This window comes from Macrobrachium nipponense, chromosome 14, assembly GCF_015104395.2.
Source record: "Macrobrachium nipponense isolate FS-2020 chromosome 14, ASM1510439v2, whole genome shotgun sequence".
In the NCBI taxonomy this organism is placed as follows: domain Eukaryota; kingdom Metazoa; phylum Arthropoda; class Malacostraca; order Decapoda; family Palaemonidae; genus Macrobrachium; species Macrobrachium nipponense.
This window is the reverse complement of record NC_087207.1, coordinates 78,359,250-78,382,308: the sequence shown is the minus strand read 5'-3', so window position 1 is coordinate 78,382,308 and position 23,059 is coordinate 78,359,250. Positions and strand designations below refer to the sequence as shown.

At 39.1% G+C, this 23,059-nt stretch overlaps 1 protein-coding gene across 1 annotated transcript; it reads right to left on the bottom strand.

Annotated features, from left to right (window-relative positions):
- Positions 1-351: 351 nt before the first annotated feature.
- LOC135226610 (BOS complex subunit TMEM147-like) lies at positions 352-20,760 on the bottom strand. Its single transcript, XM_064266317.1, has 4 exons — positions 20,620-20,760; positions 9,710-9,845; positions 4,753-4,974; positions 352-3,339 (listed from the first exon to the last, which is right to left on the bottom strand). Exons 1-4 carry the CDS (start codon positions 20,694-20,696, stop codon positions 3,082-3,084), a joined length of 693 nt encoding a protein of 230 aa, XP_064122387.1. The 5' UTR covers positions 20,697-20,760; the 3' UTR covers positions 352-3,081.
- Positions 20,761-23,059: the final 2,299 nt, after the last annotated feature.

Sequence of the window (23,059 nt, the reverse complement as noted above, 5' to 3'; positions counted from 1 at the left end):
GAGTTACTCAATGGTCTTAATAAGCAACACCATCATTGTGTCTTACATCAAAAAGTAGGGGAGTTCAGTCTTTCTGCCCTGCAGACCAAATCAGCTGCTGGAGGCAGGGCCATTGTCATGGGGACCGAGTGATCCCTACAGCCTTACATGTGGGTAGGCTCTGCTTTGTCAAGAATATTACTGCAAAAAAATAAAGTGTATATATATTGGAAATGAAGTTTACTATGCTTTCTCCTTCCATTATAGCAAATTTCTAGTATGCTGAACATGTAACAAAACTGCAACCATATGAGATGGGAAGGTCTCCTTAAACACTAATAGATAAAGAAAAATAGGAATATTTTAAGAATATTGCTTTTCAAAAATTTTATTTTCCAAATTGAGATTGTTAATGACAATGGACAAATGGCATCATGATATCAGATTACAGTACCTCTTCAACTTCAGATGCTTTTGGGAGATCTGGCCTTTTTTTATAATTAAGCAATCATACAGCTAACAATTTTGCAGTTTCTAGCATAAAATTATTAATTAAACTTGACATCCAGTTTAAAAGGTCGTCCCCAATTTCTTTTAGATTGGTCAAAAAATGCATATCTGAAAGGGTAGCCTGGCAAGAGATCATAATTAGGTAGCTGATCTCTAACAAGCTGAAGGGTTACTGTATTCTAAACTTTTAGTACAGCTTATAAAAATCTTACATCTACAACCAGAAAGTAATCTGGCATCTTATTTTGTGTAGAACAGACTCAACAATGAGAAATATAGTACATATTGTAATAAGTTATTTTCTGAAGAAAATCACTGCAAGGGTTCAAAATTGCTCCAAGATCCCTCATTCATTCACAAAATAAAATCCAAATTCCAAGAACTCATACTGTAATAATATACGTACACAAATACTTATATATGTTGAAAAATATTTACAAAATATTTTGTCACTTGAACGGTTGTGCTGAAAATACAAAATATTTTGTCACTTCAACTGTTGCTGAAAATGGACATTTTCTTTATTCATAACTTCTCATGGATCAAATATTTTACTGCATGAAAAAATATCACTTGCTGAAAAGGATCAGATTCGTGCTGCTGCTTCAAGTCAATACAGTACAAACACTACATAAGAGTTTCTTATTTCAAAAAACACTAACCTCTTATTTTACTCATGCACATCACTTGCTGCATGAATGATTAACAGAGATAAGAATTACCCTAATAGTTTCATCGTTCACTATGGCTACGTATAGTGTCACCAGGAGTCCCTACTCGCTGCATCATCATATGTGATTTTCAAGGTTCAGCAAGCTGAGATTTCATAAATAGGTCATGGGGTTTGGGAAATATGTAAGCATTTATGAGACAAAATTAGTTTTACATATTTCATACAATAAGCAAAACTTGAGAAAAATTGGTTATGGAAGACCAAGTATGTATTTAAACAAACGTCCACTATCCTCACTGGTATGGGGTACATTATGCCAAAGCAGTTATATGTGGTATAAATGTATTTTGAGATATAAGCAAAGGCTGAAACTTCTAACCCCACTAATAAAAAACTAAGACTAAGCATTTCTTTTAAAAAAGTATTAACACTAATACAGTGCTTGAACATTCTTTTAAAATAGTAGTAATACAGTGCTAACACTATATCGTACAGACAACTGATAATGCATTAATTTCAATCTAACTTATATCCCCAAAGGATCACCTTTCTCAATCAAAACACCTTAACTGGACTTCTGATACTCCAGCAAAAGTTGAGGTGGTCTTCTATAGAGCAAAAAGAGCTATGATAAAAACTGCACCTAGTTTGATATATCAGCAGTGTGTTCAATGCTAAAGAAGTCTGATGTGAATAAAATTCCCACTGAAGTCAGTCCCTCACTATTCAGCCAAAGGTCATCTTGGCTCTAATCCTACATCCAAGAAATGTTCACCAAACAAAGTGGTCATGTAACTTAAGATATCAGTGAACAGCCCAATAAAGTCATCAGCAACTTTACTAGGATTTTACCAGCTGGTGAAGCCTAGTCTTGCATCCCACATCAATAAAAAAAATACTCCTAATCCTGCAACATTCACCTGACACTTCATTCTTTAATTTACCCTAGAACCATAAGAAAAAATTATAAATAGAAAGATGCGTTGATCCAAAATTCTCTCTGTCCACTTCCTCTTTATCAAGATTCAGTGTTGACTGCTAATGTGGTCTTTTAACATGTACCATATCTTGCAAAACTCACCTTGTGTGAGAAGTTTTCTGGAGAACCTTGAGGAATCTTGATTCTGCATATGGATGTTGTGCAATAAGTTAAGATTCAGCTTCCTGGAAACATCCAATACACAAAATATGTGATACCTGATAACCAGCCCTACTGACCACATGGAAAACACCAGAGCCATAATCAAGCTCTTTCAGTGAAAGGCCAAAAAATCAAAAGCACCCACAATTTTTTACTTCTTCCACTTTGTGAGATGTATACTCAGCCATCCCTGGTTGCTATCATATCTAAATTCTCCAAAATTTCCATCAAAACCACACTCCATTTATTGCTACTAAACCAAATATATATAAGCACAAGAGCATACTGACTTTTCTAAGAGGAAGAATGACAAGTAACAAGGAAAGACATAGTTATATACTAGGTCAGAAACTAGGCAAATGAAGGAATGAGACTTACATAGTCAGTGAGAAGTCCTCCTCCAGTAGTTTAATTATGAAAAATACTTTTCCTTTAAGGGTGTAACTCCGATAACCAGGAACACAGCAAGCAACTAACATGTAAAAATAATGAGTTTGATCAAGGTATAAACACTTTCCCTCCCATATACTGAATGCTGCAAACCTTTCCATACAGTTGTATTAAACTTAAAAATAGACCTTCATCTCTTCTGCAATACTGCAACAAGTATATCTTACTGTGAAACTCAGCCTACCTGAATACTCCACATTCTAACATTTGTATCTTATTACTGACATAATTTGTGCATAAGTATTTGCTTTCTCTTTTTAAATTAAAGAAAAATTTCCACTCCAACAAACTACAGCAACTCCAAAACTACTTATTACTATTCATACATTTAACCTGAGCGCATAGTTGAACTGTGAGTAATGAAGATGTTGCTTGCTATCAAAGCTGTGCATACAGTTGGTGTAGCACACGCTGCTAGGAGTGCAAATCCAATTGGTCTTGCACCAAGCAATATTGACAAGAGTTGAGGAAGAAGCGGTCGATAAACACAACCAGCGATTAACACTGCAACAACAGGTCGCACTGCTGCTGCAAGGTCAGTACGCCACCACAGCCACACTAGGAGAGCTAAGTTCAAGTGATGAACCTGCAATACAATCAAGAAGGAAAGTTGCAGCATTAGTCTTTAGGTCATAAGAGAAAATACTTATGACACAATTTAAAATATCTTAAAAATAAATTGGACGACATTCATTCCAAATAAGTGTTTACTTGCCTAGTACTATATGATACTCATTTCACACATTTCAAACCAGTGCAATATCACTTTGGCACCTATATATGTACTTTTATCTAGATATAATCTAGCAACCTTAAGTAATAAATATAATACAAATGAGCAACAACAGGGGAAAAGAAGTGATTTTTATTTATTTTCCAAGAAAGGCTAATTTACTAAAACTAACTTCCACTAGTACAATAAATATAAAAGCTAGTCTAATTACTATAATAAAAATAATCCTTTATAAACCAGCAACCTTCACCGATTATATACATGATCAAAATTAATAACGACTAATGAAAAGGCAGTGACAGTTATGTATTTCAATGAAAGGTTGATACACTAACCTTATCTTTCCCTATTACAATTAACTGCAAAAGTTATAGTACCACTGATACTGTAATACAACCCATCCTCTATAATCTAGCAGCTTTACTGTATGTACATAATTAAGATACTTGGCTAATCATTTTCACAGAAAGGCTGATATATTAACCTTATCTTTTCATATTACAATTAATAAAAGCCCAACTAATCCTATAGTGCACTGTATGCAAAAAATCAATGATTAAAAATAAAAAGTTTCTAACACCTTGGTCTGTTCTAATTCATATAGCTCACGAGAAGGAAACCACCAAAAACTCTGCTGGTATGGGAGCTGAAATGTAAGCTCAAACTTAATTGGCACAGAGGCCAAAATTTACATACATGTATCCATCACTGTATACATCAGCTCTCGAGCTGTGAGCTAAAACTTGGGTTGTCTTGACTTGAAAACGTTATCTGCACAGACCTTTTACCAGCAAGTTTATAAGAGCTCATGAACACTCAGTTTCTACTATTTTTGGGGGGAGAAATTCTTTGGATAGAAAAGCAACAATATTAGGGTGATTAGTAGAATATGTAAAATAGTGATAGGAATGGTTGTCTGTGATTAATTATGCAATCCAAGGGTCAACAAGACCACAGCATACATCTTGATATTTTCACTGCTCAACCAGAAGTTTTTCCTTTAAAAGAGAACTTACACCTAAAGGAAGGCAAAGCTAAAAAATAAAGTTGGACTGAAAGATGAGAAAACAAAACAGGAAACAGAGGAAAACTAATAAGCAGAAAGCAATGCAAGGGCCAAAGGTTGCTGCAAATGTTAAACTGGTCAGGAACTAATATACATGCATTATACAAAAGCTACCTGGCAAAGGCCCAGAAGCTCTACATACCAAAATCTGAGTCAGGGCCTTAGACCTCAACCGTAAAAAAATTGTACAAATAACTCACCAAACTGATGTTGGCATCCAAGCTTATCTGGATATATTTCCAATCAAATTCTAAGCCTCTAGCACCAACCCATAGTGGCAGTGTTCTGGTCAGCAGGAGATCAGCTGCTGCCCAACCCAGGCCAGTGATAAGCACCTTGATATGTCCAGAACCTGAAACCCTCCCCATGACCACACTCATTCCCATCACGTCGCCAAAATCAACAGTGGTTTTTACAATTTCCTGCAATGGAAAGTACAGGTACTGTATTTTAGTAGTTAAAAAAGGGTATACAGAAATGCACAACTTTTGTAAAGTACAGTAATGCAAAATTAAGAACAGTTTTTACCAATGTACGGTATAACCTAAAATACCATGGCCAGCCCTACAAGCCAAGTTTATTTACAAAGTGATGAGATTAAACTACCTAACAATGCTAACAGTATAGTATTCACATTCCAAGTACAGTACAGCAGTTAAAAGGAGTCTTTCATAATAGCTGGGATAACAATTCACAAATAGGAATGAGGTAAAGAACAAAACTCAGGAAACGTCGTCTCCGTAGAGTCAACAATACGGTACTGCTAATGTTCACAATGAAGAATTGGGACTTACATCTTTTATGGTTAGAAGAGAAATATTAAAATGAAAGGAGATTTTAAGGTATATATGTATAGTGCATTATATATATGGTATTCAATCATGTGAAATACATATCCCTTTTTAAGGCAGCTTATGGAATGGCATAGTAAAATTAAATGTAACAATCTATTCTTGGAAGCCTGCTGAAAAAAAAATCTTTTGCAAAAATGTTTGCACTACAGAGCTCTACACAAAGCACTACCTTCCTATAGCCTATTAAAAGTACACCAATTTAGTGTTATAAACAAACCAACAAAAATATTATCTAAAAGCCATCTAATACAATCAAGAATGCTATGTGCCACAACTATATCATTGTTTTCAGCTCACTGAACATCCCAATTAAGTTTACTCAGTCTATGTTGTGAACTCAAAACCACAAATGTACATCTGAAAACCATTATTTTCATTCTTAACATTATATCTCTCAAATCCACTGGATGAGCTAAGGTTGGCAAGGTTTGTCTGCTTGAGAAATAATCGATGGGATGAAGATGAAAGTTATGCACTAAACTTAACAGAGGTGTTAGTATAAACAGGATACCCCACAGAAAGAGAAAATAATGACTATGAGGGAATTAATAAAGTACATAGTAAGTGCATAAGATAGAAGAGAATGGAAAGAAGGCTCTGACGTCTAAACCTGTAAAGGAAGAAACCTGTTCTTTAAACATGAATGATGAGTGATGACATGATAGTTGCCCAGACATGACAGTGAACTCACAAATCAGGCAATAATAAAAAACTACCATATTTCTAAAGAGAAAATTATGGAATGTTCATGCTAGACTGGCCTGCATGGTATCTACGAAATCACCGAGTTCATCTCTCGACTAGAGTAGGGAAGCCTTAAGCCCTAGATCCAGTTCTACACATCCTTTTAATCAGGCCATGATTCAACACTGCTTTTACCAAGAACTTTGCTGGGTTCAGTCTCAAAGACTCATACTTGAAGGGTGAAAATATCAGACCCCAAACCAGTGAGAATGTAGAGACAACCTAAATCCACTAAAATACAGTTCTATCTCCAGACTATTCAAAACCAAAATACGTATACCTCTTGATAGCTTTACTAACTGCTGAATTTCTCTCCAAGTCCTCTCTTAAGGAAGGCCATGCCTGGTCCAATCTATTCAGTTATTATTGAATTATGGCAAATCATCAGTCATTTCCTGATTCTGTTATTTTTTTTTATAACTCCAGATCTTACAATCCTCCCTAATAGAAGTGGCCTAACAATCATATTTGTTTGGAAGCCACTGCCAAACATACTAATTTTCCTTCAAAGAGAGACATCTTATGATCAGTTATCTATGTTCTTCCCTAATGTCTGAGCAATAATAATGCCCAAAAGTCTTGTTAAAACTCCATGTAACATACTCAGTACTGGCACCTTTGTTATCAGCAAAATACAGTATATTTTCTGTAACCAGAGGAACACAAAACATGACATGCACCAGTATGCTATGATGAGGTTTTTACCTGAAATTAAGAGTCCCAAATGTTTAATTTAAGAAAGAAGTGTTTATCTACTCTGTTGGGAAAGCACAGAATAAGTGGTGAGTATGACACAAGATATTTTATATACTACATACAACATTAATGACAATATCAGCCCCTTCAGCAACCATTTATGCCAATTGAGTGAAAGAAATAGCAATGTCACATGTCACAAACTATTCACTTAAACCAGTTGACTAAGGTAAGAGGAATGGAACTGAAAGGGATTGAAAATCAGGACAATGCCATGTCTTGTACATAAATCTGGAAGTATAAGGATGAATGTCAAGCATGTGGCTGCATTCAGACAAGAAATTCATTATAGAAAATTCCTGTCAACTCATAGTGGAAACGTTTCCAGTCCTGTGTAGAAGGGTGAAAAGAACACGAGACCATAAAAGATCGCAAGTCTACCAGGGATGTATGACAAGATCTAAGGAAAGCTGAAGTAAGAATGCCAGTGCCAACTGATTAAGTTTAAGTTAGTCTCAATGTTTCATCAAATAATTCTTTCTCAATTTCTTGTTTCCTAGTACGGACAGTAATTCATGAAGCACGAGTATTACCTGTTAATCCAGAACTCAATTACTTTATATGGTTCATCCTAAGAGCACTACTACTCTATTTCTTTCAAAAAGGAACAGAAACTGTGATAACTCCCTTACTTCTTAATATCTTTGGAACAATTTCTGGTAAAAGATGAAACGTTTTACCAACACAATCAGAGACATCTGACTTAGGTTACTGCATATCTAAAGTAACTTACTGCTGAATATAGAGCCCACAAATAACAAACTAAAACAGAACTAGTACAAAGTGAAAGACAATGAACCTATTTCAAAATCAATGTCAAAGAAAGATAACTATTGGTAATCAAATTGCAAGAAGAAAGAGGATATGAAAAAATATGTCCACAAATCATGTTTGCTTCATGCAAACACTAACCAGGAACAACTTAGCATTAATGACTGAGGTTGCTTGCCCTCCAACTCTCATTAGGCTAGCTCACCCACCTCGGTTCCACTGGCATGCCACTACCAGAAGTTCAGTGTAATTTTGATTGGTGTACTGTCCCTAGCTTCACTGTGTATAACACAAAATACTATGCTCTGTATTTTTGTACGTGAATTTTGATAACACCATACTATTATAAGTTGTGGCTTCTGCCTAAATCAGAATTGAAGTTAAGATGTGGATGAATATCAATTTCCGATACAAACTTGCATTAAGAGAATTATTATTTGCGAAAAACCAAGGGCATTATAGTTCCATTATTTCCAAGCATATGCATAAGATTTTTCCTAGAGCCAATGAAATATCAATTTAACTTTGTACAATTTAACAAAATAAACGTTACTCCAACAGTTAACCCTATCACGAATGACAGTTCCAGCATGAAGTGAGATGATTTACAGTGAATAAACAAAAGAATACCTTTGCTGACCAGTGAAGTCTGTCTATTCATCTGACTGACCATCCACCAAGTGGCACAGAATTTAAATATCCAATGTTTCTAATTGAATTCCTGACACTGTCTTTGTAGTGGGGGATGGAGGGATTGGGGTGAGGGAATGTCTTGTAACAGAGAGGTGAGCATTTAAATAATATTTATATAGAGTATCTGAACTCAAGTTATTTGAATTGAACTTACCTCTCTATTATGAATGCTGATTTAAACACTACAATGAGGTGGGGCAAAAACCCATTGACAGAGAAACTAAAAGCCATGTAAATCCAAGGAGCTTGGACACATTCTTATCTGATGGACAAAATCATTAGGCCTAAACTGCCACCCTGGAAGGATTTGTCAGTAGGCCACAAAGGCCTGATGTATGAGGTGCAGGAGGTCCCCTGATAAGGATATTCACTTTATTACAGTTAGGGGTTAAGGTTTCCAGGCCTAAACCAAGCAGAATGGAAGATAACCACCACTAAGAAATACCAACATACATATAAGGAACTCTATACACAAACAATATGTACCCTTTTGGCATAAACTCTCCAGAACTTCAGATGATTTTGTAAATATTGGAAGATATAGGAACAAGTTCAGGATAAGACATCACTTGCTACCACTAGCAATGTCAAAGGTCTGTTATCCTCATATTGAATCTCAACAGCTTCAGTTTCCTCTTGATCCTATCCTTTTCCCTTCTTCCAAAATTTTTTAAGATAATTCCTCATTACTTTCTTGGACCAGTCCATTCAAAATTCACAACACTCTTTACCCCTGCAAGAAATGCAACATTACAGCTGTCAACCATACCAGGATCAAGTTTGTTATTACAGCCTCTTGCCTTACATCTTATACATATGTCCAACTTTACATGGAAAAACAGAAGACATCTTCCTAATAATAAAGAAAATAAAAATCATGTTTAATGTTATAAATAACAAACTATATATATAACCAAAAGTTCATATACTGAAGTAAATCTTCAAAGGGCAATCTACAGGAACCAGATGATAAACGATGGAGGTTTTAAACCTAAGCCACCTGGTGGAAGACATGTCAACAGATAGACCTGACCGGTCAGCCAAGACATACATACATATGTTTTTTAAGACAATCCATTCTCCTACTACACATGGACTACAGCAATCATAATAAGATATAATTGCCAATAAATTGTACCATTAATTCTAATGAAACTGGTGATGACTCTGTAACAAGAATTTAAATTTTATGTGTGATTTTGGGATGGATGCATTGTGACAAAAATTTGTAAATCTTAAACATGTGCAATACAATATTATTTGCCATGTTTTACTTCTTTTCTATGCCACTATGCAATATCCAATTTACTTCTGGATTCAGTACTGTGCAAGATCTTACCATAATAAAGCTGGCATTTTCTGGAGGTCCATCTGTTGTCGGAAAGAAAGTAGCTAATAACAACATCTTGCACAACTGGGTAAGGATGTACATTCCACACACCTGAGCACATTTCCAGAAGGCTCCATATTCTGGCCTGAAATATTAGAGATTTGAAAGGTTTCTTCAACAAATAAAGCAAACTATATGCCACAACATAAATATTTGTAAAAGAAATAAGAAAAATGATATTGTTATGATACAATAAAGTTTTATACATACTTACCTGGCAGATATATACATAGCTATTGACTCCGTCGCGCCGACAGAATTTCGAATTTCGCGCACACGCTACAGGTAGGTCAGGTGATCCACCGCGCCGCCGCTGGGTGGCGGGAATAGGAACCCATTCCCGTTTTCCATCAGATTTTTTCTACACCATCTGTCTCCTGAGGGGAGGCTGGGTGGGTAGTTTAATTGTATATATCTGCCAGGTAAGTATGTATAAAACTTTATTGTATCATAACAATATCATTTTTATACATTCAACTTACCTGTCAGATATATACATAGCTGATTCCCACCATTGGAGGAGGGTAAAGACAGCTAATAACTGATTTAACAGGAAAACACAACAATCGTTGTAGGTATTAATAACATAAAACCTTGGTTCCTACCTGTTTAGACTGAAGACTTCATGGTTAATGCCCAGGAGTCTGCTTAGTCTCAAGAGCCTCAGCGAGATATTGATCTATTGCTAAGAGTTCTTGTAGGTCTGCCAAAGGGGTCTTGTCCACTTACTTGGCCGATCCTATAAGGGCTATGTCAAAGGGTTTCAATCCACTTATATGACAAGAACCTTTTTTCTAAGGAGCACAATCCCGATCCTGATCACCTTAACCTAACCAAATGTTGTATCTAAGATTGCAAGAAGTCATCCCCGGACTCCTTGCAAACAACCAAAAAACTCAATCACAATATTTTACACCTAATTCTTTATGAAAAATAAATAAAATAAAAATAAACAAATATAGGCTAATTTCAATTTGTACTACCTCGCTTGTAAGACCTATGCACATTCTCATACTGTCAAAAGCACCAAAAGCCGCCTGTGCTAGCCCAAGCACTCTTGTCAGCAGAAAATCCTGATACTGTCTTAAAAGGAGAGGTCCCTGTACGAATTTAGACAATGTCTTTAATCCTACTCCGTTTAAAAGGCACATTTCTAGTTCCTTACTAGCAAGGGCTATGGCCGCCTGTGCGACACCAAGCACTTTTACCAATAGTAACAAAAACTGCCTCAAATAGTGGAGATCTCCGTAATCAAAGACACCGTTTTTATCCAAGCCTATCCTGTAGAAAACTCAAAGTTCCTTACCTAAACAAGGCCGTGGTCGCCTGTGCAACAACTAGCCGTCAGGTAAGAAAGTTAGAGCCCATCCCACCAGTATGGTATGGAAGTATTAGACTTTTCATAAAAGTTTAAGGATCGGTATGTGTCCTCAGTCCCAGCACTGTATCCGCAGACACAAAAGGACCTAGAGAGAAGCACTTGTCGTAGGTAATTTTAACATCTCTAAGATAGTGGGATGCAAATACCGAGTTGCATCTCCAATAGGTCGCATTAATAAATGTCCTTCATGGACATAGTTCTTTTGGAATGATAATGATGTTGCCACTGCTCTTACCTCATGAGCTTTAACTCGTAATAATTTAAAGGAATCCTCTGCACAATCGCTATGAGCTTCCATAATCACACTTCTAATAAAATACGCTAGCGCATTCTTGGACATTGGTCTTTTCGTGTCCCGAACTGCGCACCATAGACTCTGTTTACATGCCTTCAACTCTTCTTTCTTTTTAAGATAGAACTTAAGAGCTCTAACCGGCATAAAGTTCTTTCAATTTCGTCTCCCATTAAGTTTGAAAGACTTTTCACCTCAAAACTCCTTGGCCATGGTTTCGAAGGGTTCTCATTTTTTGCTAAAAACAGAGTTTGAAAAGAACAGATGGCTGCGTCTTTCTTAAAACCCACCCGAGAATCTAGGGCATGGATTTCACTTATTCTCTTAGCCGTCGCTAAGGCTATGAGAAACACACACTTTCTCGTCCAATCCCTGAACGAGGCACGGTCGGGAGGTTCAAATTTTTCCGATGTAAGGAATTTGAGCACAACATCCAGATTCCAACTTGGCGGAGTAGAGGATATAGATTTTGACGTCTCGAACGATCTTATGAGATCGTGCAAATCTCTATCCTCTGCCAAGTTTAAGCATCTATTTCTAAATACCGCTGAGAGCATACTTCGGTATCCCTTTATTGTAGCTACGGACAGATTGGATGCCTCTCGCAGGAATAACAGAAAATCTGCTATATTGGTCACAGAAGTATCGGAGGAGGACAGCTTATTCTTCCTACACCATCTTCTAAATACCTCCCACTTCGATTGATAGACCCGGATAGTTGACGATCTCCGGGCTCTAGCAATTGCTTTCGAAGCCTTGCTTGAAAAGCCTCTCGCTCTGACCAAACTTTCGATAGTCGAAAGGCAGTCAGAGCGAGAGCGGGGAGGTTTTGATGGAACCTCTTGAAGTGGGGTTGTCTGAGAAGATCTATCCTGTTTGGAAGAGATCTTGGATAGTCTACTGTCCATTCCTGTACCTCTGTGAACCAATCTTGGGATGGCCAAAACGGGGCGATGAGAGTTAATCTCGTCCCTGTTGATGCTACGAACTTCTTCATCACTACTCCTAGCAACTTGAATGGAGGGAAAGCGTAAGCGTCGAGTCCCGACCACTCCAGTAGCATGGCATCCAACGCTATCGCTCTCGGGTCTTCTACTAAGGAGCAGAAGTTCTCTATCCTCTTTGACAGGAACGTCGCAAACAAATCTATCTGCGGCCTCCCCCACAGGTTCCACAGACTTTGGCAGACTTGCTCGTGCAGAGTCCACTCCGTGGGGAGAACTTGTTTCGTCCTGCTGAGCCTGTCTGCTCTGATATTTCTTTCCCCTTTCACAAATCTGGTCAGGAGGGTAATATTCCTCTCCTCCGTCCATGACAACAGCTCCTTCGTTATCTCGAATAGGGAAAACGAGTGCGTCCCCCCCTGTTTTTTTATGTAAGCCAACGCCGTAGTGTTGTCTGCGTTGACTTGAATCACTTGATTTCTTACTTCTGACTCGAAGAATTTTAATGCCAGAAACACTGCATATAGTTCTTTGGCATTTATATGCCAATCTCTTTGTTCTTTCTTCCATTTGCCAGAGACTTCTCTTGCCCCTAGAGTCGCTCCCGTTTCTGAAGCGTCTGAGAACAAGATTTGGTTTGGGTTCCGAACCTCTAGGGACACTCCCTTGTTCTCTTTGAGTGGGAGCAGCCACCACTTTAGGTGTTTCTTCACCTCTAATGTTACCGGAAACGTGTCCGACAGATGGCCCTTCTTCCAAGTCCAAGATCTCTTTAGGAAGAATTGTAGAGCCTTAGATGAAGTCTTCCTAGGGATACAAATTGTTCCAGGGAAGAAAGAGTCCCTAGAAGGCTCAGCCACTCCCTGGCTGAACTCCTGTCTTTCTTTAGGAAGGATGTAACTTTCTGAATCCCCCGAAGAATCCTTTCTTGGGACGGAAAAACCCGAAAATCCCGAGAATTCATCTGAATCCCCAAATAGACTATGTCCTGACTGGGGGTCATCTGCGATTTCTCGAGATTCACGAGAAGTCCTAATTCCTTTGTCAATTCTAATGTTTTCTTCAGATCCTCCAAACATTGTTCCTGGGATTTTGCTCTTATCAGCCAATCGTCTAGGTACAGAGAGACGCTTATGCCTTCCAGGTGTAGCCATCTGGCTACGTTCCGCATCAGGTACGTAAATACCTGTGGAGCCGTGGAGAGGCCGAAGCACAAGGCCCTGAACTGGTAGACTTTCCCTTGAATCACAAACCTGAGATACTTCTTTGATGACGGGTGAATAGGAACGTGGAAATATGCATCTTGTAGGTCTAGAGAGACCATCCAGTCTCCTCTTCGCAGGGCTGAAAGTACCGAGGCAGAAGTCTCCATCGAGAACTTTTTCTTTTCCACATATTTGTTCAGAATGCTCACGTCCAAGACTGGCCTCCATCCCCCGGATGCCTTTGGAACTAAAAACAGGCGGTTGTAAAACCCCGGAGAGGAAGGATCCTGAACCTCTTCTATTGCCTCTTTGTCCTTCATTCCTATCACCATCTGAAGAAGTGTCTCCCTCAGAACAGGGTCCTTGTACTTCGCCGACAGTTCCTTTGGGGAATTCGACAAAGGTGGTCTGTCCTGAAAAGGTATAATGTAACCTTTCCCCAAGACTGCTAGCGTCCAAGGGTCGGCTTCCCTTATCTTCCATTCCCCTACGAAGTTTAGGAGCCTGGCCCCTACAGATGTTTGGAGGACCTTGCTGCTACTTTGATTTCTTAAAAGATCTAAAGGAGGACCTTCCTCGCTTTTCTGCTGTCTTCCTTTTCGTTGGAGGACGAGAGGTGGAACCTCTCCGAAAGGGCACTACCGGAGTACGAGTAGTCTTCTTCGCTACTGGTACTGTTGGTCTTGATTTCTTGGAAGATTGAACTAATAAGTCTTGGGTTGCCTTTTCAGCAAGAGACTTTGAAATCTCCTTCACCAAGTGCGAAGGGAAAAGGTGATCCGAGAGAGGAGCGTATAACAGGGCTGACCTTTGCGAAGGAGAAACCGCTTTGGTTAGAAATGAACCAAATAATGATCTCTTCTTCACTACTCCTGCTCCAAATAGAGAAGACAATTCTCCCGATCCATCCTGAACCGCCTTATCCATACAGGATAAAATGCAATGTAAAACTTCAGGTTCTAAAACATCTGGTTCATTTGCCTTCTTGGCCAGCACTCCAAGGGACCAATCCAAGAAGTTAAAAACTTCTAGTACATGGAAAAGTCCCTTGAGGTGTTGATCCAATTCTGACATGCTCCAATATGCTTTAGCTGTATTCAAAGCATGTCTTCTCGATGCTTCAACCAAGCTTGAAAAATCCGCCTCCGCGGAAGATGGAAGCATAAGCCCCATCGCTTCCTCTGTCCTGTACCATATTCCCCTCCTACCTCCGAGCTTACATGGAGGAGTGCAAAAAACTGTCTTCTGAGCTTCCTTCTTCACCTTCATCCAATTATTTAAAGATTGAATAGCCTTCTTCATTGATATGGCTGGTTTCATTTTTAAATACGAAGACGATTTAGGAACCTTCGTACTGGAAAATAGAGATCTCGGGGAAGGAGGAGCTGCAGGGCTTAGAGAGTCTCCAAATTCTTGTAGGAGAAGAGAGGCTAACACTTTGTAGTTAGATACCCCCTCATTGTTCGGGGTTTCTTCCTCCGACACCTCATCCAACTCCATCCTAGAAGGAGAGCGAGCTCTTTTATTAGATTCTTTGTCCGTAGACATATTCCCTATAGGAGAAATACTCCTAGAAGGAGAGAGACTGACAGATCTAGAAGTTCTCCCTTTCTTATCTACCAAAACATCCTGAGACATGGAGGTTGAAACCGTAACCTTCGATGTACCAGGTTGCTTCCTTGCATTAGGGTTTCTACTTGTAGGAGACTCGCTATCCGAAGACATTACATGAAAAGATCTTCTATTACCCCTTATCACTTCTCGCTCTTGCCGCTCTTCATGATCAGCTGGCGCCTTGCGCCTGACTGGCGCTTCGCGCTTGGTTGAATCTTCTCGCGCGGCTGGCGCCTCACGCTCGGCTAGCGCTTCGCGCCTCGCTGGCTCCTCTTGCGCGGCTGGCGCCTCGCGCTCAACTCGCGCTTCACGCCTGGTTGGCGCTTCGCGGCAGTCTATCGCGTCCCGTCTGGCTGGCGCTTCGCGCCTGTATGTCTCTTCGCGGCCGCCTGGCGCCTCGCGCCTGGCTAGCGCTTCTCGCCTGGTAGGCGCTTCTCGGCAGTCTGTCGCATCGCGCCTGGCTGGCTCTTCGCGCCTGGCTGGCGCTTCTCGTCTGGCTGGCGCTACGCTCCTGGATGGCGCCTCGCGCCTGATTGTCTCTTCCTGCTTGTAGGAATTCTCACGCGCGGCTGGCTCCTCGCGCCTGGCCAGCTTCTCGCGCCTAGTCGTCTCCTGCGATATCGGATAGGGCCTGGTTGCCGCGTCGCGCCTGATTGGAGCCTCGCGCTTACGTGTTAGCTCTTTGCGGCTGACTGGCGCTCCGCGCCTGGCTGGCGCTTCGCGCTCGGCTGGCGCTTCGCGCTCGGCTGGCGCTTCACGCCTGGCTGGCGCCTCGCGCCCCGAACTCGCGGGTCTGTGAAAAATAGACCCTTCATCCGAAGAAGAATCTTCTTTTCTGGGAGGTTGATAGTAAGGGTTTTTTGACTTCTTCACAGGAAGATTAACATCCTTTCTTCTTGGAGGATCTCTCGAAAGAACCCCGACTAGAGAAGCAATAGACTCTTGCATATCTTTTAATATCTTCGTCGTTTCTTCTCTCTGGTCTAAACGAGAGGAAGGAGAGCCTTCTTTCTCCATTCCCCACAACTTATCGGGAGAAGCCAAAACCTTTGCTTTCTTATTCTCTGTCGGGGAGTCCTCCGAAAAACGTTCCGGACTCGAGTTTATGCCCGATTCTTCCCAGATCCTCTTCAAGGGACGAGAACGATCCGCTGATCTCCATCCTCTTTTAGGTGAGGAATTCTCCGATGACGAAAAACATTCACGTAGAACGCTTTTTCTAATGCGTTCTCTGGCAGTCTGTGACGTTACAGATTCTGCCGAAGAGACGTCTGACTGGTGGGGATCCTCCATAACCTCCGTAAGGCTTTTGACATTCCTTCTCCTCTGGGCTTGGGAGCTTGAAAGAGGTCTAGGCCTGGGAGCGTTGTGAAGCCAATCAGACGCCTCCTCCACTTCACTGGGGAAATTCACATCACTTTCCACAACACTACTTTGCTTACCTTCTATGGCAGCCATTTTACGCTCCATTTTCATAAGCGCCGCTTTAAGGCTTGCTATCTCCGAAGCAGAGTCCGTAGGATCTGCATTCGGAGAATGACCTGAAATATTACAAGGAGCGTTCATAATGTTAGAGGAGGGTACAATATTACTCACCAAACCACTTGAAGATTGAGAGCTAGGCTTGGTTTTGGAAGATGACTTCCTTAACCGGTCTTTCTCTAATTTCCTTAAATAAGAAGTTAGAGACTTCCACCCTTCAGCACTCAAACTCTCACATTCATGACAAGTGTTATCCATCGAGCATTCATACTTCCTGCATCTTTTACATACAGTGTGAGGATCAACCGAAGCTTTCGGCATTCTCACCTTGCACCCTTCATTCACACACATTCTCACCACACTTCCAGAATCAGACATCATGATGAAAATTCCAAGCCAAAATCCAAATAACGATCCACAAAAGCGTATGCCAGTACAACGATCCAAATACGTCACCAAAGGGTCCAAAACGATGATCAATTGTATCCAAAAACGAAATCCAGCCGGAGATACCAACAACGATGTTGCCAGTATGGCCGACAGAAAAAATCTGATGGAAAACGGGAATGGGTTCCTATTCCCGCCACCCAGCGGCGGCGCGGTGGATCACCTGACCTACCTGTAGCGTGTGCGCGAAATTCGAAATTCTGTCGGCGCGACGGAGTCAATAGCTATGTATATATCTGACAGGTAAGTTGAATGTATAAAAATTCTCATCCTTTTGCTTATAATCCATTTAGGAACCATAAAAGGTACTATAGCTTTCAAACTCTTGCAAAAGCAGCGTATACCTTTGAGACATAAAATTGTCCACAGCATATATGAATACATTACATTTGGCAATTATTATCCTTCAGTCATAATACACATAAAAGTGATAACTTGATTAATGTAAGTACAGAAAAACATAACAATTACAAATGGACTGCCCAAACTACACATCAGCAGTCAGAAAATTACATGCTAGTACTTCAAGTTTTTAGAGTAAATATTCTAATACTATATAGTACGATATTTTACATTTTTTATAGTCAGAACTGGCCAAGTGATTATGTATGTTTTTCCAATTTATGCATTAATGCATAATTGTGTAGCTTTTCCTCTTTCATTGTTCTTGACGTTCACTTCAAACAAAACAACAAAGCATCTATTCAGAGATTTTTTGAATTTCCTGCAATTAGTCTCTATTATATTAGTTAGTGGAAACAGACTATATTGTAGATCATCTCAAACCCTACTGGTAGCCAATACACCAAGAATATCACTCATACCAAAAACAGAATACGTATACAGTTTATGAATACACTAGCTAGGCTGTTTTGGGAAAGCTCTGCCCTCCAACTGTAGGCTATTCTTGGGCTGTGGTCTAGCTTAATAAGGCCCTTAGCCTACTTGCTTATTTCAGTATTCTACACAAACTTCTTAAGAACACTGGTTTGCAAATATCACAATACTGCACAGTCTAAGAAAAACAGATCTACTTGGGTTTACCCTTGGTGACACTGAACAGCTAGTTAATTTTTTCTACCCAATGCTGATTGAAATGGTATCAAAGGTAAAAGGATAATTATTGTGGATTTCTTATGAGGTATGAAGGCCCATTTTATTATAACATATTTACTGATTAATGCATGAAGGTATGTATAACTTTTTTAAGTCCCCATTTAATGTTTCACTTGAGCAATCCCCTCTTTTCATCTATGCTATAATAGTCTGATAGAATTTGTTACACTGATTACTCAAAAATACAACAGAATTATTAAAATTTGTACTAGGGGTACTCTATTTAAGCATGTCTTACTTCTAAATCACAATTACCACAAATGTTTTACTAACCAGTCAGCAATTTCAATTTACTTTGTAATGTCTCGTATTCTAATGCCGTTAACATCTAATTTTCAAGTTGTTTCTCTCTGATATGCATACAAACATGACATACGATATCAGAGGATACATAATTGTGCATGCTTAGTATGCCACCTTTGATCAATCAGCATTGGATTTCAGGTTTTAAGGAATCCTTCCCGGTTTTCAGTTAAAGTTTTGCTACAATGCTCATCTTTGTGTGATGGCTGTTTGCCTATGCATTATCAGCCATTTTTAAGCTTAGTTTCACAATAACCTATCTTTGGAGTAAGGAAATAAAATAGGTAGCCTATGCCCTAGTCTTTATCCATAAAATATAGCTAGGTAGGGTAAACAACTGCAGACGATCCATCGTCATCGCGCTGGCCAGGCCTTATTCACTTGATATTTAATTGGTGAAACGAGTACAATTACGTACAACTTTAAGCATACCATTCAAAAGACTGAAGTTTCGTCAACATAGCGATATATGAAAGCCCCATACGAACTAAAATAAGCATGTGGGCTCTTCGTAAAATATGTTTTCAAGGCAGTTTTGAAGTCCAATATGGCGGCAATCACGTGGCTGGCCGTTCTAACCACAGACAATCCACCATCTTTCCCAGCCTTCCCAGCACTCATTTGAACAACGTTAGCAGATATATGTAACATTTACTGATCTTACTAAAGATTGCAGTTGTAATCAGCACAATAAAACAACGTTTTGTTGCCTATATTAGTGAAAGTATGAAACTTTTTATTCCCGGGGTCATGGTTTGAACTGAATTCATTTTTACCTTGTCATCGGTGGTTTTATCCTTAATGCCATCACAACTGAAACTCCACAGTGCTTATTTGATTGTAATTATACACATTTTGGTCTTAATTCACTCCAAATTGCACTTGAACCACGTTGCTGTTCCTGGTTCCTAAGCACTCACTCCACAAACACAGTTACAAGCAGCAGACGACTACACTGTTTATGAGGTGCACAGCTTTATTCCCTTAATTGTTTACTTTACTCATTATTTAGTTTAACTTTACTTTACTTCAAAATATTTAATTCATGTCTATTATTCCCTTTTTTGCAACCAAATTAACCCCGAAATATTACAGATATTTCTGAAGTACGAGCAGACGATGGCAAAAAGACTTATCATTGCCAATCTAGTGGAGCTTAACACATACGCCGATGCATTTACAAACTGTTTCCATGAATTCTAGTTGTCATAGTAATGCAGTAATGATAAAATTGCTGTAATATGTATATATACTACAAATAGATACGCTAATTTCACTAATTTCCCCGGTTTTGTGTAAGTCTTATACCCAGTTTGGAGGGTAAGCACATACCAATTGACAACACTGATAAACAATTGAAGAGCGCAAAACGCCGCAAAGAATGCCGTAGTTCCCTTAGATAAGTACTGGTTAGAGGTCGGGTTTACGATTGTTGTGATGAAAGTGCCCCAGCGTCTATGGGTACAAGTGGTGTGCGGATTTAGCACAGGAAATGGGAAGTTTGTTGACATAAGCGGCTCCGCAAACATCGAGATGTCGTCAATCTTCTAAACTTTTTTAATCGTAAGTAAAAATTTCGAAAGCGTTTTGGGGTAGTGTGCACTGCGTTGGCCACACTTTTCATTACCCTCTGTTTAAATCTTAAAATATGGCCTTAATTTCTAACTTTGGAGAAAATAGGTATTTACTTCGAAAGGAGAGTAGAGGTCTTGAGCTCCTGTTATCACCACCAACAACTCATGACTGATGACCATCTCCGGTGTCAGGACGTGTTAAAGTACTTTTTCGGAGGGTGGCCAAAACCGCGGTAGTCGCGAGTTGGCCAGTCCACTCGGTTGTTTACCCTATATCTACGCTGTAGCTACCTAGTAGTAGCTAGGCTACATACCTACATTAGATAGCTAGCCCTACTACCTATCACCTACCTAGGTACTAGGTAGGTAGTCTAGTAGGCTCGGTAGGTAGGTAGGTAGCTAGTAGGTACCTAATACGGTAACCACCACAAGGTTAGCCGTGCCCAAACACCAATCACTGTCTACTGAGCTTAGGAAACTCCTTAAAACGAGGCTACTTACATTCCAGAATATTTGTAGGTGAGCACATACGGGCCATAGGCAAGGGCAATGCAATTGCCGAAGTGGAAGAAAGTCATTTTGCTTATGACGGGGAATCAGCGTTTGACAGCCGGCCGTCTTCTGCCGTTCGTTTCTTAATGGCGACCTGTAAGTTTGAACCCATGCAACGGCACCTCCGTTTTAACCTTCTCTTTCTTTCTAACTTTAACGAGAATATTACATTATTCGTTCAATTAATATACGTTGGAAAGAGATTTAGGATGTTACTAGAATAAAATAAGTAATATTTATGTGTATATTGAGAATAATATATATTTTTGACCAACAAGTTCCTTCTACCATGTCTCAAACAGATCACAAAACTGATAATATTGAAGCTTAAAATGTTTGTGTTATCAAAATTGTGTAGACATTCTTCCATGTCTGGAATATTATCCCCACAATTAGTATTTCTCTTGGTTCCTGGTTCCTAAGCGCTCACTCAACAAACACAGTTGCGGAAACACTACACTGTTTATGAGGTGCAAAGCTTTATTTTCTTGTTTTTATTTAGTTTAACTTTACTTTATGATACTTCAAAATGTTTATTTTAATTCATGTCTATTATCCTTTTTCTGCCACAATAGTAACCCCGAAAAATTACTGATGTTTCTAAATAGGATAGATATCTACTTTACTTTTAACTCATTCCCCTTTCATTTCCTTATCTTTATAACTGAGACAGAGCCGTGTTACATAGCTTTGACATCCATTGCTTTCCAGGTTAAGAACATTCTTAGTTATGAAGGCTATCCTTATATATTCTCCCAGATTTCTGTTAGAGGATTTTAGCGTCCCTAAATTTATGTCCTTATCTATTCTTTATAATGATTTACACATGAATAAATGTTCGATGGTGTCCTCCTCCACTCAGCATATTTCACAGACCTCGTCCTTAAATTTACCCCCGGAAGTTAGCCTTTAATTCAACATATTCAGTCTGGCTTTCATTATGATACACGCATCCTTTGTTCCCAGTTCCCTTATGTGTTTGTTTTCCTCGAAGTTATATCTATGAACCTAACCTTCATTTCTTTCCTCTTTTCTTTCAAATTCTCTTGGATATCTTGTTCAATTCTTATCTTGATTTCATTTTTCAGTGCTTTTTTGGCATATTCTTTTACTCCATTAATTTCTGTATTATATTTGGTACCTACAATATGTCCACCACTCTTTTTGTCCAACATTGCCCATAGGGGGCTCTTAATTGATCTTCTGCTATTTCTTTGATTAAGCTTTTCTCCTCCGAACTTATGATGTGGAATAGCATTATTTTCTTATATTCAATTCTGTAGGCTACTGTCCATACGCCGGACTCCGCTATAATTCCCCAATACGGCGTGCCCTTAGGTTGTTCATACATTCCTCGGAGGATTCTGTATTGTATTTTCTCTAGTGCATTGAACTCGTTTTCCGTTAAGTTACTCCATGTCTCTATGTTGTCAAATAATGTTGGTACCACTACTGTTTCATAGATCTTTTTCCTTACTTCTAGTGCCACATTTCCTACTTCCTTAACGTCCCCATATTTTCTGATTTCTCTTAGTAGGTACTCGACCTTTTGATTTCTTGACCTTTTGATTTAGTATTCTTTAAAGATACTAATTGGGCCATTTTTAAGTTCTGCTCTTATTTAGACTTCAGTTTTCTTTGCTTTTTTGTCTATTACTAACACTGCTGACTTAGCATAGTATTCAAAGTAAATTTCTTTAGCTGCTCTTGGCTGCGGCAGTTTCCAATTTCTCTCTCTCTCTTATGGACTCGATTTTTCTTCCTCCTCTGGCAGCCTCATAGCCATCAGACCATTCTTCTGACACTTGGCATACGTTGCGGATTTTGCTAATCTTCGGATTTCTTTCCCACTATGGACCAGCTTCCGATTTATCTTCCTGCTTGTATATTATGTGGTCTGTTGCTTCTTTTGTGATTAGGCCTCTATTTCTCTTTAAAACTGATGGTCCAGAAATCCGTATTAAGATGCACTCTAACATATCTGATTCACGGGATTAAAAAAGGTGGTCAACTATTTACATACTCTACACAAAATTATAATGATATTTTGTACTGAACTGACTAAAAGACTTTAAGCATAAACCTATCTCTCAGTGATGTAATTTATCTTAGTATCATATGATTGACAATGGAGTAACATTCTTTGGAAACAGGAAAGGGCCAAGCTCAGTGTTTCATGATAATATTCTCTGATTACCTTAAGCCAATAAATCATCTGTTTCCAATAAACCTATACCTGCTTTTCTTTAAAACATCATCCATATATTTCTGGAATGTGTCCTATGAAACACAAACTCCAGAAGGTAGCCTAGAGAATCAAAAATTTCCAGCTGGACTCTAGAAAATATATAAATGACTACGTATAAAACTCTCAATCGCTAATTCAGTA